The sequence below is a fragment of the Misgurnus anguillicaudatus genome, chromosome 2, assembly GCF_027580225.2.
Source record: "Misgurnus anguillicaudatus chromosome 2, ASM2758022v2, whole genome shotgun sequence".
NCBI classification, from domain to species: Eukaryota; Metazoa; Chordata; class Actinopteri; order Cypriniformes; family Cobitidae; genus Misgurnus; species Misgurnus anguillicaudatus.
In genome coordinates, this window is record NC_073338.2 from 40294894 (window position 1) to 40312324 (window position 17431).

Below are 17431 nucleotides of genomic sequence, written 5' to 3' on the forward strand. Positions count from 1 at the left end.
GATAAATATTCATATTATTTTCGCAATGAAACACTCCCAGACCGCGGACATCTTGTCTTTGCGCTAGACTAGCATACTCTTCTTAAGCCCGCAACACGTGTCATCTTCGTGCTATCTCACAGAAAGCACCAATCAAAACTTCACATGGCCAGCAATGAGCAAGTGAAGTGGTTCAACAAACCAAAATAATCCATCATTTATTGGCTTTCATTTATCGGCCTAATTTTGTTATCAGACCGATAACCGATAATATTAAAAATAAGCAGTTATCGGCCGATAACAATATGTCGGCCGATATATCATGCATCCCTAATCTCGACCGTATGAAGGATCTTGACCGTACGAAGGATCTCAGCCGTACGAAGGATCTAGAGCTGGGCAAAAAAAATCGCCTGCGATTCTCAGTAAATCAAGGTCGAGATCATTCGTACGGTCAAGATCATTCGTACGATCGAGATCATTCGTACGATCGAGATCATTCGTACGATCGAGATCATTCGTACGATCGAGATCATTCGTACGATCGAGATCATTCGTACGATCGAGATCATTCGTACGATCGAGATCATTCGTACGATCGAGATCATTCGTACGATCGAATTTGAACTAATTAGTTTTTGTACATTTCGTATTGTACAAATTCATAAAAAATTGCACCCTTGTAAAATAGTTACAGATTACTGTAAAATCAGGCTGGATAACAGATATTTTTTATCTATCTTTACAATATCTTTTGGAATTGCAGCTGGTATACATGTTAGGACTAGGGATGGGCATTTTCCAGTAATTTGCTATTCGAATATTCGTTTATTTAAATTATGTTAATTAAGACATGCGTCTTTTGAATTTTTCATTTTGTCATAATTTCACAGAAGGCTTATAATTAGGAAATATCCACAACAAGCTAAACTTATATTCTGTATGTATATGTATGTATTTTTAAGTTGAAAACATTGTAAAAAAATATATATATATAATATATTTTAAATTCTTCTTAAAAATTATCCTACAGAAAAAAGGTGTTAAAACCCCATGCGAGCGAAGTCTGAGTCAGTCAAACCCTTAGTTTCAAGTCAGTCGTTAGTATGAATTCATTACTGTTTGATCTTACATACATTATATTATACCAAATATTATACACTAACCCCAAATCTAAGCGAAGTTTGAGGACTTGCGAAGTTTAAAGTTTGAGGACTTGACAGGTTATCATCATTTAAACCCTTAAACAGACTCCAACTAAGAGCCCGGAGCAAACGAAAAAACGCATCTACATAACCGACTGCTCATATAAATATCTTCTCAGTTTAGTTTGACATGTATTTGTGAATAAAGAAAACCCCATTTATCCTACCTGCTTCGGTGAAAGCCTGTTCTTCTGACTAGATACAATAATGCCGGTGCTGCGGAGAAAACTCTTCCTTGTGATGATGGTTATCCGATAAAAACAACAGACGGATTGAACAAGATTGAATATCTGTATTTAACATTATTTTACAAATAATGTAAGCTGGCTCGATAGATTATTGTTGACTGTGCAAAGTTTCTAACGCTAGCTTTTTTAACAACATTTCACAAAGACGGAGCTTTGCTTTTAAACTGCCATGTGCAGTTATCCGGTTCATTTTCGAAAGAGCACCGCATATAATACATGTTCTCCGTTTCATTTCGTTCTCCGTGTCGTTATTAACAAAATAAAGTAGACTTTATAACAGAAAGCTTACAAATCTCAGTCTCATGATGTGTTGATGCGGGCGGCGGAGAAGCACGTTTAATAACACGTGAGCCCTCACGTGAGCCAGTGGCCAAATACGGCACATTAAAAACAAACAAACATTCGAATAGCATTTTTTAAATTCGAATTATTATTGCTGATCGAATATTCGAATATCCGTGCCCATCCCTAGTTAGGACTGCATATTATTGAAAAAAAAATTGATATAGGGCTGCACGATTATGACAAAAATCATAATTGATGATTATTCACCTTGATATTGTAATTGCAAATATTACTGCCAATTAATCTGTGAATTTCTGTGAAGCAGCTGCTTGGTCAATTCTAAACAGGTCCCGTCAACTTATCAATTTTAAAATCTCTAATATACCACTGTATGGGTGCCCAAACATACTGCCGAAAACCACAGAAATTAGCACAAATGGACAGCTGTCATTAAGGTTTTTGCCAATTGTGTAATTGTTTCACTCATAATTGTAATCCAGATTAGTTTTTTTCGATTAATTGTGCAGTCCTACACTCTAAAGAAAATGCTGGATAGAAAGATGCTGTTTTTCCTCAGAATAAATGTGATATAGTTGTTATATAATTATCGGATTTTACATATTTTTTCATTGATTTCCAAACTTAAGCATTATCGTATTGTGTAGGATACATCCCATTATTTAGCAAGATATTGCATATTACATTACACTCTAAAAATGACACTTTTAAAAATAACCCAGCATTGGGTCAAAAAAGGATGAGCCCAGCCGTAGGGTTAAATTAACCCCCCATAAATATATATTTGACTCAACATTTTGGGTTAAAACAACCCAGCATAGGTTAAATTACAACCCAATGGACTGGGCTCATCCCATTTTGACCCAACGCTGGGTGGGTTATTTTTAAAAGTGTCATTTTTAGAGTGTAATGTAATATGCAATATCTTGCTTAACAATTCGATGTATCCTACACAATACGATAATGCTTAAGTTTGGAAATCAATGAAAAAAGATGTAAATAAATCCGATAATTATATAACAACTATATCACATTTATTCTGAGGAAAAACAGCATCTTTCTATCCGTTTGCCCAGTTTACCAAAAACTATGAATATACATAACTTATTGAAGTACTAAAATCATTGTTATATAATCCCATAGTATTTCCATAATTTTCAGTATATATTTCTGCCCTTATGCATGTCCTTTAATTTCCTCTCCATGGGCACAGCATCCCTGTTTCTACCGTTCTGAACATATCAACCAAAGAGCAGATGCAGGCCCTTCATTAAACAGATTACACACAGCCTAAAGCAGCAGGGTATGGTCTGCTACTCCAATGGGGGCGAAAAAAACACAACCACTGGTGGCTGATTGCACACACCTATCACTGTGGGAAACATAGACCAACACCTCACACCCACACACAAACGCTCCTCTGGACTCCAGTCTGAAACCCCTGTGCTTTACGCTTGACAGCTAAAAACACCGCATGCCAGATGGCTTCCGAGTGATACCGGCGCTTCAATGAGATTCTGGTCATACACATCTCGTTAAGCAATTAAATTACCCCATCATTCTCACGTCTCTGCGTCCCTCGGGAAAAGGAAGCGATTCGGAAATGTGACACTGGAAATCCCAAACATTCGAATGCAACCGGTTCATAATTAAATGCTCGTCCTTTGCTACTTTAATGGCCAGCAAGAAGGAGAAACAATGACCGTCTCTATCATCTCAGGAGCCGTGAGAGAGATTTACACACAAACAAGGCCGTTAAACACGTCTAACAAGCATGCAGATTGACACAGCTGTCAGATTGCTTCCCGCCTGTTGTTGGGAATGGTGCTGGCTTCCGTGCACTGTAACTCAATGGACTGACGACAGGTGTTAAACCTTGTGCTGTGCCTGCCCAACATGCTTCAAATTTCGGAGGTGCCAAAAAGTAGTACCCTCTCATAATTTACTTATTTTGTGCACTAATTTTGTACTTAATATACAAAAAATTATTCTTATATACTTCTTAAGAACATCTTGGTGTACTTATCTGTGCTATTTTGAGACACAATGAATATGAACTAAAATGTGCTTTTAACATACTATCTCTGTATTAAAAAAATATATATTTGTAGTAAACTTAAACCCATCTGTCACACAAAGATGGATTCAGATTTACTACAAGAAGTGGTACCAAAATACATTTTTAAAATACATTTTAGCTCGTCTCAAAATAGCACAGATAAGTATACTCAGATGTCCTTAAAGGTGCAATGTGTAACTTTTAAAAGGATCTGTTGACAGAAATGCAATATGATATGCATAACTATATTATAAAGACCTTACATAATTAACTGTTATGTTTTTATTACCTTAGAATGACACAGAGGGTCCCCTTACATGGAGGTCGCCATTTTGAAGCGCCACGTTCCTACAGAAGCCCTTAACGGACAAACTTTTTTACTAAGTTGGCTCCAACGATGATATGTTTGTCATGTGGCGGCTGTCGTAGTTTTTCTATGCGTTTCAAATGTGAGGGGTGAGCCGTGGACTGAGCCGTTGGTTGCAATTTGCAACATCACCACTAGTTGCCACTAAAATTTACACACTGCACCTTTAACGTCGCAATGAAATTGAAATGAAAACCTATATATTTTTTTTATATTGTGGTATTATTAACAAATGACTTATCTGTGAGCTTCGTTATTTTTTTTAAATTTGTGTGTGCTCATAATCTTTAATCAAAAATGCAAATCTCCTCCCCTCCTCAAAACTTCCGGTCATAAGTATGGCAGGTGGGCGGGGTCCGGGAGTAGATCGCAGCGATTAGCAATTAGCAACACGACCCAACTTCAAACGATCCAATCAGATCTCGATGGACAAATTCAAATCCAGCCCTGCCTTATTTCATCTCAAAGGCTGATTATCATTCGGATATATGTCACCATGGGGAAAATAAGGCAATCGCTACTTCCGATTCATGGCGACTTTAAAGATTATCTTAAGACGTACTATTTTTAGTACATTAAGTATAAAATTAGTCATTCTCGTCATTGGCAGGGAAGCGTTTTCTCTGGCGGCGAAAGAGTTAAGATGCGTTTTGGTCGATCGGATCGCAGTTGGTACACTGCAGTATTTTAATCTGTCCCTTTTGTTAACTTTCGACCTCTTATATCAAGATTACAGAGGAGGTGGCCTGTGGGCGAGTCCCTCTGCTTGCGTTTTAACGTGAGTGGGAGAAATGACAGTTTAAATTGATGCAAACTTATATTATGTAAGAGTCGCGGCTTGTGTTGTTAGTAAACATGCTGAACAATGTTTTGTAAATGTAAGAGCTTTCTCTGATATTTCAGAGCAATTGATGAAATAAGATCATGCAACTTTCACTGCAAAATGAAACAAAAATGAAAGAGCAGCTGCTTATTAATAAAAGCCTAAAGACCATGCTGAACACTGTGGGCTAGCGTTAGAAATTATGTCTGACAGGAAAACATTGTGCTTGGTACATCACATTAGATCAATAGCTAAAGAGTGGGTGGTCTTATGTGACATTCAACCACATGTGCGTCTACACCACAGAAGCAATCCGGTCAAATGTGTTTTCTATCACCTCTGAATGTGGTTGAAAGTGGACAAGCTCAAAACTTTTACACCCCATTTACACCGGTATTTAGCGTTGTACACTTGTCATTTGATCAACCAAAATGCATCTTAAAGGAACATGCCGACTTTCATCTATGTGCGCCCCGTAACTCTGTTTGACGCACCCACCGCTAGCCTAGCTTAGCACAAAGACTGGAAGTAAATGGCTCCAGCTAGCATACTGCTCCCAATAAGTGACAAAATAACGCCAACATTTTCCTATTATATGTTGTGATTTGTATGGGTGATTCTCGCGAAATTAGACTTATGAGGTGTCACGAAACATTTTGATAAAAAAAGTAAATGCAAAGTAAGAGTATGAAAATAAGAAGCATACAGTTACAAACATCTCTTCATGTACTATTTTGCACATGATTTCAAATGACATCATACAAACCAATTTTATGCTTTTTTCCACATTTAAAGGGAAAATCTTAATTACCTCAATGTATCCATGACTGGATTTTGGTTATTCGACATGGAAATATTTCTAATTAAGAAATCTAAAAAATAAAAAGCTTCAGTGCATGTTATACTATAAACATTTACAGTAAAGAAACATGTGGTATTTGGTGATGATCATTGGTAAATGTAGAGACAATAATAAGGAATATAAATGTGTCCAAGAAAAATTCTCTCATCCTCCGCAACAATTTTCAATCATTGTTTAAGCCCTCAAGGAACTAACATTTTTTTAAAAATCCTCTAAAATATAATGGTTATAGTAAGTTCAAACCTTAATATTATATGTGCAATTTTAAGTCTGGATTTCTTGAGAATCACCCGTATAGTCACAGCGTGTACAAATAACATGGTCATATGGGACACAGCCATCTTTTAATCGTATACATACTGGGAACTATATTCTCAAAAGGCGAAGCACTGCTACGTGGGCGGATTGATTTGCGCAACACTTGTGCGAACTCTCCGCTTCTCATTACGGCGTTTCTTAGGTGCTGCGAGCAAATCACTCCGCACAAGTAGCAATTCTTTTGGCAGTTATTTTTGGCATTTGGTGTTATACTTATTGAGAGCAGTATTCTAGCTGGAGCCATTTACTTCCAGTCTTTGTGCTAAGCTAGGCTAGCGGTGGGTGCGTCAGACGCACTTAGATGAAAAGGGTGGACTTATCTAACTCTGGGGGATACGATGGATAAGCTATTAGTCCCAAAAAGTCAGCGTGTTCCTTTAATATCAGGTGTAAACAGCCTCTTAGGTACAAGAATGCAGGGAGCTATACTATAAGTCAAAATATTCATAATAATTACAGCTTTTCCAAAATGAGAATATGGCACTGAACTTCAGAATTACTAATTAATTGCAGCTTCTCATAACAAGTTGTCAACAAGTTGTCAGAAAAAGGTATTTAATGAAGCAACAAACCTTGCACTTGTAGGCTTTATATTTGCAGCTTATATATAACTCTTTATATTTTCCCTGTTGAGTGACAAGTGTCTGAATATCCACCAATTTAGTTCTGAGCAACCAAAGCAATAAACAAACTGAATCTCTCAAACAATTACAGTTCCTATTCTCAACCTCCATAGTTCAATAGTCTTGTTTTTAATGATTAAACTTATTATTCAAGAGTACTCGATGAATAAGAATGATTAAGTTCTGAGAACTGATCTTTACTCAGAAATCTCTCTTTTAACTTTTGCAAGGTTTTAAGAAACGATGGTGTGCAAGGTTACAATCCTTCATGTGTCCAACAATGGGCTTTAGAAATCACTGTAACTAATACAATGCTTGGATCAGTGCAACAAAGAAGCATGTCAAATCCAAATTTTCTACGCACATTATTTCCCATCTAATTATGGGAATGATGCAGGTTTTGAAAACGGGAAATGTGCTTCTTTGTGCACATTTCAAGGCAAAGTGTTCTCATATAGCACATTGAATACACTTGGTATTAAGATGCGTTTTGGTCGATCACATCGCAATCTTTTTTGACCGCTTCTGTCCTGTTTACTTACAGGGGATGGTCTATAGGTGAGTTCCTAAAACACGAGCGGGAGAATGATGGGTTTAAGCTGACGTGCACTAATGTTAGGTCAGAGTCCGCTGCTTGTGTTGTTAGTAAACATTGCTGCACAACGTTTTATACATATACAGCCCCGGAAAAAAATAAGAGACCACTCAAGAGACTTGATATAATTGATATAATTGACGTGAGGTGCAGAAAAAAAATCTGATCACGAATTCCTTATTCTCGCTGTCACAGAACGTTCTGCACACAAAAGATTGCTTTCGGCCATTCGGTGCACATGTGCACCGTCCCGAAAGCCCTGTACCGAAACGGTCCGGTACGAATACACGTACCGTTACACCCCTACTCGTAAATAAAAAAAAATTAAATAATCTTAAAGTGGTCTCTTACTTTTTCCCACGGCTGTATGTAAGGGCTTTCTCTGATATTTCAGAGAAATTGATGAAATAAGTTACACAACTTTCACATCACACACTCGCAAAGTGAAACAAGAATTAAATAGGCGGAGAGCAGCTGTATCAATGACACGTTCGTGCTTTAAGTCAGGACTAATGTAAAAACATTGTGATCGGTACTTTATACATTAGATCAACAACAGGCGAAGAGTAGGCAGTCTTTTGACCACATGCAAGTCTACACGCGGTCTAATGGGTTTACAACTACCTTTGGATGTGGTCGAAAGTGGACGTGCTCAAAACGTTTACACCTGTAGTTAGCGTCACTCATTTGTGATCCGCTCAACCAAAATGCATCTTATACCAGGTGTAAACAGGGCCATACATGTGTGATAAATTAGGGGAGAATAACACTGGTGTGTCCTGTCGGCTTTTATCACGGGAGATATTAATCAAGGACAGGAATGTGCATCCATATCATCACCACATTCCCAAGCTCGCCAAAAGCAACAGGAGCTGTGTCATCTCTGTCATATCAGGAGCAGGAATAGTTTTTGACTCAAGGGTATCCAGACAGTGCTTTTTTAAGTAGCGACGTTAGGCTGGTGTGTATTTGGTAAATCTGATCTGATGTATTTGACATTGCAAGGCTCTGATAATTTAATCCACAAAATCCTATTAGAAACTTAAACAGTGTCCACACATACAAGAGTTTGAGAAGGATTTTACATCACTCCAAAAGTAAACATAGTGTACTCTGCAAACAGTACCGCTAATGCTCTTTTAACGCTTTGAAATATAAATTAAACAGTTTCACAAAACTACAAGGAGGGATTGGGGAAAGCCTGTAGGATTAAATGGACAATTCTTAACGGAGATACCACAACATGTCCCTGACTACAAACGGCCGGTTATTTTAGATCTACACAAGGTCTTTCTACAGTATAGAGCGTGCAGAATGGGTGATATTCCAAACCCACAATCCTGGCAAAACTTTCCGTGTTTACCAAATGCTGTTTTACAACACAGTAATTTTATAACTCCAGCACTTGGGGGGAAATACAAACACATGCAGTTCTCAGAATTAAACATTTGATAGAGCAAAGTCTTTTTAATTGTTATCCACCTGACACCAGAACGAACACTTTTTCATCTTACAGAAATCTTCCATGATATAGTTATATACTGTACCATAAAGTTGCTATAACAAGTGTTACTAAAATAAATCTGTGGAAACTTGGTATTCTCCACCATTGTCTTAAAATATATTTTTAAAGAGAGGGATAGAGAGAGAGTTTTTATTGTTTGCATATTAGAAGTTATTGTGTGTTTTTTGCAGTTTCAACATTGACTGATCTACATTTTGATACTATTATATTACAGTGCAAACTGTGGTTACCATGGTACATGTCAGACGTTACAGCTCTGTTTCAAAACCACAAATGCACAAACAAATCTAATAACTGTGCACGATTATTCACGTGCATTGTGTTGCATATAAAATGAACATTATTTAAAGTTTTAAAGTCTTATACACACTGCCCGTGTTTTGAAACCTCCTCGCACCTAGACAGCATTTATGGAGCATCACAGACTGCACGCGCAATATGATCTCACAGGAAACTAATGGTGCCCAAAAACATTGCTTCACGTGTTTAGCCAGTCGTTTCTTAAAAAAGCATCCCAATAAAAAAGCATTACCTTTGGTTTTTCATCCTGTTCTCCTTTTTATTCAAAACACCCGGTACGCAGTTGGTGAGTTCGGTCCAGTCCGCATGTAAGCCACAACTCCAACCGGTGGAGAACCGCGAGAAGAGCCACGTCTCTTTCCTATTGGGTCGGTAACAGGTACACTTCTTCTGACCGGGTCTGCAGTCGCACGGTACCTCCAGCCTGACGTTCTGGACCAGATGCCTGCCGAACGTGGTACCCCCGGTCTTCTGGATGTGAAGAAAGACGATCACATCATCCCCTTTGATTTCAAAATCCACAGTGCGCTCCAGATCTCGGATGGGGAAGTAGAATTTCTTCACGTAATGTGGATCGGGGGTCGGGAAGAGATCCGCATCGTCCTCCAGCGCGTAACCGTGCGGAGATCCGAAGTTCATCATCCCCGGGGCCACGTACTGATACAGAATCAGCATGAACAGAACCGAGCAGACAACGACGAACAGAAATTTACTGCTCCTCTCAACCATGTTCCTTCCAGTGAGAAGGTTCATGTGTTACCATTTCCCGGTTCACTGTTTTTTAGGACGCCGATACACTGTCTCCATAAAAACACACCGCGGTCAGAACAGCGCGCGGTGAAAGTAAATAATCAGATACATTGTATCGGACAGTAAGCGGTTGGATGCATTGTATCAGAAGTATTGCAGCGCGGGATCCGGCGCAATCTCACTCTCTCTCTTTGCCACTGCGTGACACGGTGTGTTTGCAGACTACGGTACGTTTAAAGTCCTCGACACATCGATGTGAAGCTCCTCCAACAGCGTGCACAGCGACACCCACTTTCACAACACACGCGCGCTCCACACTCACTCGAAAACCCAATGAGGAATAATATTTAGGGTGTGGTAAACGCCCGCGACTTTTATTGAAATACGTATTTCTATAAAACTAATCTCCCGTTTTAGTCCAACAATGGCAAATTGACGTTAAATCATCTTAGAATTATTTTTAAATGTATTTTAAATGATTAATTATTATTATTATATTAACTATATTCTGTTAATAAACTTGTTTTATGGTGCAGCTTGGAAAAGTTCATTTAATGCTGAAATGTAAGGCAAAGCTGTTTCATTGGTCATCTTTTTCTTTCTTTCACTGGCAGTCCAACTCAGTCTCACAGAGTTGCGTATAAATAGCACAAAGTATGAAAATCATGCAATACATACGCTAAATTCCACTTTGGCATGCATATGTAACGCAAGTCCTTCACATTCACTTAAACGTCGCATCTATTTTGTCGTTTTATTTATTGGTTTCTCAATTTTTTTTAACATTTTCGCTTGGTTTTAGGGTTATAACTTTTTGTTATAGAAAAATGACATCCTAACCCAAACCCCAATTCTAACCCCAACTCCAAGTGACCATGGCTTAAATATAGACAAAAACATGGAGAAACCTGTATATTAAATAACCTAGTCTGAAATCTAACCCTAAACCCAAGCGAAAATGGTTAAAAAAACAGAAAAAATTGAGAAACCAATAAATAAAATGACGAAAATATGCGCCGTTTAAGTGAATGGGAAGGACTGGCGTATCATATGCACGTCAAAGTGGAATTTGGCATATGTATTGCACGATTTTCACACTTTGTGCTATTTATACGCATCTACATGAGACTGGGTAGGGCAGACATAACATCACATAACATAACAAACAAGACAATAATCACTCAATAATCACCCAAAATAAATATTTAATTGGGTAATATGGCATAGTATATTATAAATATATATATTACCCAATTTAATGTTTATTTTTCACTTTAAATAACAAAAATTGAGTTTACATTTAGAAAAATGCTTTGTGTTAGGAATCATCTTTGCAATTCGTGAAACATAAAATCAACTGTTTTAGGCTTTAGTACCATGCAGGCTGAACTTCTCCTCCACAGCTAGTGGGCAGTATTGAGAACTGTGTGAATCTGAAGTTTGATTGCCATAAGCATGTGTTTGTTTTATTGAAAGGATTTGCTTTTTGTTTATGTTGTTTTACTGTATGTTATCAAACAAAATTGTTTTTCATAGAAAAGATATAAAGTCTACTAAAAGTGAAAGAACGGTGGAGAAACCAGGAAAATGTATTGTACTGTACAATTTATACAAACACTAATGCTATGTGGCCTTAATAGTTTTTCCCTTTTCATCGTTCAACATAACGACATTAACAACATTAATTCTCAAGAACTAATAAAACTAAAGCTTGCAATATCATTACTCAACTGCATAGCTAATCTGTTAACATAAGTAATTTCCTGGCGTATATCTCTTTAAGCCACTGATCTTGTACAAATTAACTAACAAAAATGATATTTGCAACTTGGTCGTTTAAATACTGCAAGCCGAATTAACATATTTTTATTTACAGCCGAGAAGCAAAGGCTTGTCATTTGATATCATGATTATTGTGCCTGGGGACCCGCTGCATAATGAAGCTGCGGAAATGCTGTGTTGCGGCTGATCGTTGCTGCTGAGTCGCTTCACTGAGATAAATGTTAAAGTCAGTCCTGCCCTCTGGTCCAGTTATGCATTTACATTAACTCCTGGAGCACACGGTGGGCTCCTTCATGCATAACTCACAGCACATTTACCAACTTTCAAAGGCTTGATGCACGGTGGCTGTTTTCATGGTGATTTTCTTGTAGTAGCAAGCAGGTTAGATACATGAATTATGTGGTGCAAATAGGGAATACTAGAAATGAAGAATCAATAGACCGCCCTATAGTGTTTTGCTACAATGTGAGACTAATTTATTAATTTGGTGGGTTTCCAAAACTTATTCTGTTTAAAGAAAGCAACTTTTATTGAGGTGGGTTGCATTGCAACTGGTTTCAATTTGTGCAGCGGTCGAACTAAAAGGAAAATTACCTTGAATTTATCTTTCTCTCCTAAATACAGACGCACACACAGTTAGAGATCCAAACAGGACACAGGGCTGCTTTTGATTAACCAAGGACGGCCTTCCTGATTTAATCACCTCCGACCCCTGGCATCACTGTGGCTATCTACCTAAACACAATGGAATGTTGTAGTTATTATTTTTAAGTCTGAAACAAAAAGCTTTATTTTTATTTCCTAACAGTATTAATAGATTTAGAAGTTCCTTATTTGAGAAACAAAGTCAAGTACAAACATCTTCTGGAGAGATGGATAAAGCAGATGTCCACAATAATATTGACTATTCATATACTTGAAATACCTACCCAGTCTCCTGGAGATGCGTATAAATAGCACGAAACTCGTGCAATACATACGCCAAATTCCACTTTGGCGTGCATATGATACGCAAGTCCTTCCCATTCACTTAAACGGTGCATCTTTTTTGTCGTTTTATTTATTGGTTTCTCAATTTTTTCCTGTTTTTTAAACCATTTTCCTTGGGTTTAGGGTTAGATTTTAGATTTGCTTAATGAGGTTATTTAATATACAGGTTTCTCCATGTTTTTGTCCATATATAAGCCATGGTCGCTTGGAGTTGGGGTTAGAGTTGGGGTTTGGGTTAGGATGTCATTTTTATATAACAAAAAGTTGTTCTAACCCTAAACCCAAGCGAAAATGTAAAAAAATAGCCAAAAAATTGAGAAACCAATAAATAAAACGACAAAAAAAGATGCACCGTTTAAGTGAATGGGAATGCACGCCAAAGTGGAATTTGGCGTATGTATTGCACGAGTTTTACACTTCGTGCTATTTATACGCATCTTCAGGAGACTGGGCTCTGAAATACACACTAATACTGAGTACAAACCATTGGAATTGCTTTGCTCAGCATTTTAAAGTATAGGTGGATTTGCATTGAATGGCTTATTCCCGTAATATAAATCTATGGTAGAACATATCTATCATAATTATGTTGCATCTAAACAAAATAAAGTTTAACTTGATTGTAGCATTGCATAAGCAGCACAAATTATGTGGGTTCGATTCCCAGAAAACACACACACACATACTAGTGAAATGTATATCTTAAATCTGCTTTAAGTAACTTAAACGACTGCCAAATTGTTTTTGTGCCAGTCAACATTCTCAAGACATCCATTTGGCCAAACATGAAACTGTAGGTTTGCATTTGCATGCCTGTGTAGGTTACATCTGTGGCTTCCTAATCCAGTCACCTTCTGAGTTTAGATTTACCCTACAGCCTTGACTAAATTAATGAAGTGCGCAGATTTAACGGATAGATGTGGGAGTTATTTATTCCTTGTTTTGACACCCACGGTGACAGCAAGATATAACATCCATTTTTTAAGACCTGTTAGAGTGTGTGCGATAGAAAGGGTGTAAGGTAAGAGTTATGCGGATATTTTAAGTTGCTGAATGTGTAATATTACTGGACTTAAATAGATAAGGGGTGTCTGAGCATTGTCTCCCTATATTGCTTACCTCTAGATTGGCGTTAAAGGAAAACGAAGCTCTATTCCCAAAAGAGAAAAGGTGCCAGGCTGATGTAGACACATGCACTGGATTAAGACCAAGGCCCTTGAGTTTTGACAGAGAAAGAAATTCTGATGTAAGCCCCAAATCATCTCATATGATTACTTGCACACTTTTAAGCAAGTGTTGTGGTTGAGGAATTCAGAAACTTGCCAAAAGAAACCAAGAACTCTTATTAGTTTCTGCATGGCACAGAGATTTACCAAGATGCCACGCGGAAAACCCGCAACACCTTCAGCTGTGACTTTTTACGATACACTAGCCTAGAGTTTCTTATTGCTTGTATTTTATCGTAAATAAAACAGCTGTGGACCAATCAGATTTAAGGCTGCAACTAACCATTTAAGGCAAACCATTTAAACCTGCTCGAGTTTCTTTCTTCTGGTGAACACAAAAAAATGTTGACAGTTGACAGTACCCATTGACTTAATACTATGGAGGTCAAAGGGTGTCGCCAACCAGTGTTACAGTCGATACCACCTAAATCAGTGGTCTTCAATATTTTTTTTTCATGAGAGCCCCACTGATAGGTCAGGGTCAATAGGAGAGCCGCCTTTACCGCAAAGTATCAAAAGTTACATCCAGTCATAAATAGCATGTCTAAATACAAGGGCATTTACCAGGCAAATTGAGACAATACGATTTCCCTTAATGAGAAAAACAGGATTTTAATGCTAAGCATTCTTATAATATGCTTATGCAGTGCACCCCTAACCTCCAGGGGGCCACCTTTCTCACAATTTCATGCGGCACTGCACAGAACGGTTGGCGAGTGACATTACTGTGCCGCGAGAGCATTTCGAAAGCATAACAAGCAGTCTGATCTCACAGTACTTCTGTGCAAGCACTGCATGCGATTGAACACGCTTATCAACTTGCATCTTGATCTAATGGTTTTCTAACAAAGTTAACGTCCGGAGCAGAAAAGACAGAAAAAGTGTATGCCTGCATGATCATATCACTGTATTATTTACTGCCATGTGAGCCACAAATTAAAGGCGGAGTCCACGATGTTTGAAAAACGCTTTGGAAAAGGAGACGGGCCGACTACCAAAACACACTTATAGCCAATCAGCAGTAAGGAGCGTGTCTACTAACCGACATCCTTGCCGGGTTGCGTATGTGTGTGGCGAGTCTACCAACAGAAGGTCCAGATTCTATTGGGGTAGGGGCGTGTTTGTTTAGGTGATTTAAAATATCAACATTGGCTTTCAAACATCGTGGACTCCGCCTTTAAAGCTTGCCGAGCCGCATACGGCTCGCAAGCCGCGCAATGAAATACACTGACCTAAATCAAGATCATAACAAGTCCAAGACCAGAGGGACTTGAGACCAAGACAACAACAAGGGCCTCATTTATAAAGCGTGCAATTTTACATTTCTAAAAACTTTTTTTGACGTGGAAAAGTGCTTAGCGCACAAGTTCAAGATATTTTGCGATTTATATATTTTACATTTAAAAGAAAGGTGTATGCGCGTTTTCCGTGCGTAGGTTCGTTCTATGAATCACACATACGCATTTTTTTAAATGATCGTGAGATCAAATTTATGATGGTGTTACTCAACATTTTATAAACGAGGCCCCAAGACTTTGAGGGGCCGAGACCAATTCAATTTTATTATTTTTGTTATATATATAGTGCTTTTGTTTAATTGTTTCAAAGCAGCTTTACATTAATAGATGCAGGAGAAAACACAGAAAAATCGATGGACAACATAAGCAGCAAAATACAGCAGCTAAGATTAAACCGTACTAGCAAGCGTAGTAATATAACGCATAGAAGAGGGTGCTAAGTTAAGCCAATGTCAGCTGACTCCCCAGCGGTTGAAAAAACCCTCGGAGAAACCCCTAGTAGATCAGTGGTGTGATGACTTCACGGCAGCCGAAACTGGGTCTGTCAGCCTCATTGACCTCGGGATCGATGACGAACAAAATCCTATTAGTGTAGCAGCCATTCGCATGTAATGCAAGTGTCATACAGTATTGTGGTTTAATATCCGCTCGGTTCCAGACAGGCTATCTATTGTGACATAAGTATATTACCCAGGTGAGTTATGTAAATGCTTTGTTCCAGACAAGCTAACTATTTCGGGATAAGTATATTTACTACAGAAATGATGTGAATGTTTTGTTAAAGATAAATGTCTTTAGTTTAGATTTAAAGTGATCAACTGTGTCTGATTCTTGAATTTTTTTTGATAAATCATTCCAGAGCTTAGGGTCTAGGTCAGTGGCGAAGCCAGAAATGTTCAAGTGGGTGGGCCTTTATAAAACAGGGTGGGCAAAGCATAGAATGTACATAAATTGGGAGTGTTTACGCCCATGGCCGGCGTATATTTTTTTTCCCAATGTAAGTGCGGCTTTTTTCAAAACAGCCAGCAGCTGTCCATTTTTTAATATTCAACTCTGGATGAAAAGCTCAGCTTGTCAATGTAAGTTCTCACACAGCCGTCCAATCAGAGTGGGTGAAAGGGCGGGACTAATATCACAACAACCAACCGGCTTACAGCTCAAGAATCCCAGCAACCAAAGCGCTTGGCTGAAAAAACAGCTGGCATTTGGCGTCCTCCAGGCGTTTTCAGCCGCGTTTAAAAGCTTTGGTGCACGCTACCTAAGCCAAGTTACCTTAATGCCATGCAGGCAGCACAATGTTTCAAGGAGAAATTTATAAAACAACTTAAATAACCAACCAGCTTGTCTACAGTATGGACAGGTGGGGCTGTGCCTGTTTTATACAGTCTATGAGCAGTGCCCCACCAAATTATTAATCCACTTGAAAACACGGAACTCAATATAAACTGAATTAGTAACGGAATTAGTTTTTACGTTATTTACGTTGCGTGAACGTAGATCCGAACAATGATATGTCATTCCTTGTCAGCAAAATGCATGACGTGAAAGCGTCATAGGCTACGACAGATTCAACAGGTAGTGATTTTACTAAAGAACTCGTTCGAAAGATTGTTATTTAATGAGACAATGGCCATCACAACATGGCGCAATACAAAATTGCATGTGTTGTCATTTAAGTGTAAATATTCCAACAACATTAAATCATACAGCCTATGACACGATCTGCCCCCCTTAATAGTTGATTGGAGTAATACTCCTGACTATAAACTGTAAATAATAATGACACCACTATATAAACATTAAGAAAATGTCTAAACTCACCATTACATGTCCTGTATTAGTCTGAGACGGGGCTTCTGGTTCATAATAACAAAGTCCAATATCTTTGATCATAATGTCCCTTCGCGCAAAAGAAAAGCAGAAATAGATTTCTCAGACGAGCATTTATCATCGATGAGCGTAACGTTATAGGTTTTTTATACAATGTGTGGTGAAAAACAGTCTTTCAACACAGCATGAAGTCATTATCAAAGTAATACGTGCTCGTTTCATTTTGTTGACGTTTGAAAAGATGTCCTCAGTAATCCAACATTTCCATGAGTGATGTAATAGTCTCCGTCTCCAAAAGTAAACAGGCATAAGCAGATGTCATCGTGGAAAGGCAGTTAAACTTGATGA

The 17431-nt window shown here is 38.1% G+C and overlaps 1 protein-coding gene across 1 annotated transcript in view; it reads right to left on the reverse strand.

Moving 5' to 3' along the window:
* The window catches only part of hs6st1a (heparan sulfate 6-O-sulfotransferase 1a), a 182624-nt gene extending 172356 nt beyond the window's left edge, over positions 1–10268 (reverse strand). The window contains exon 1 of the mRNA XM_055203171.2: positions 9440–10268. Within this exon, the coding sequence (XP_055059146.1) occupies positions 9440–9960 (521 nt within the window). The 5' untranslated portion in view covers positions 9961–10268. The remainder of the gene's footprint in view (positions 1–9439) is intronic.
* Positions 10269–17431: the final 7163 nt, after the last annotated feature.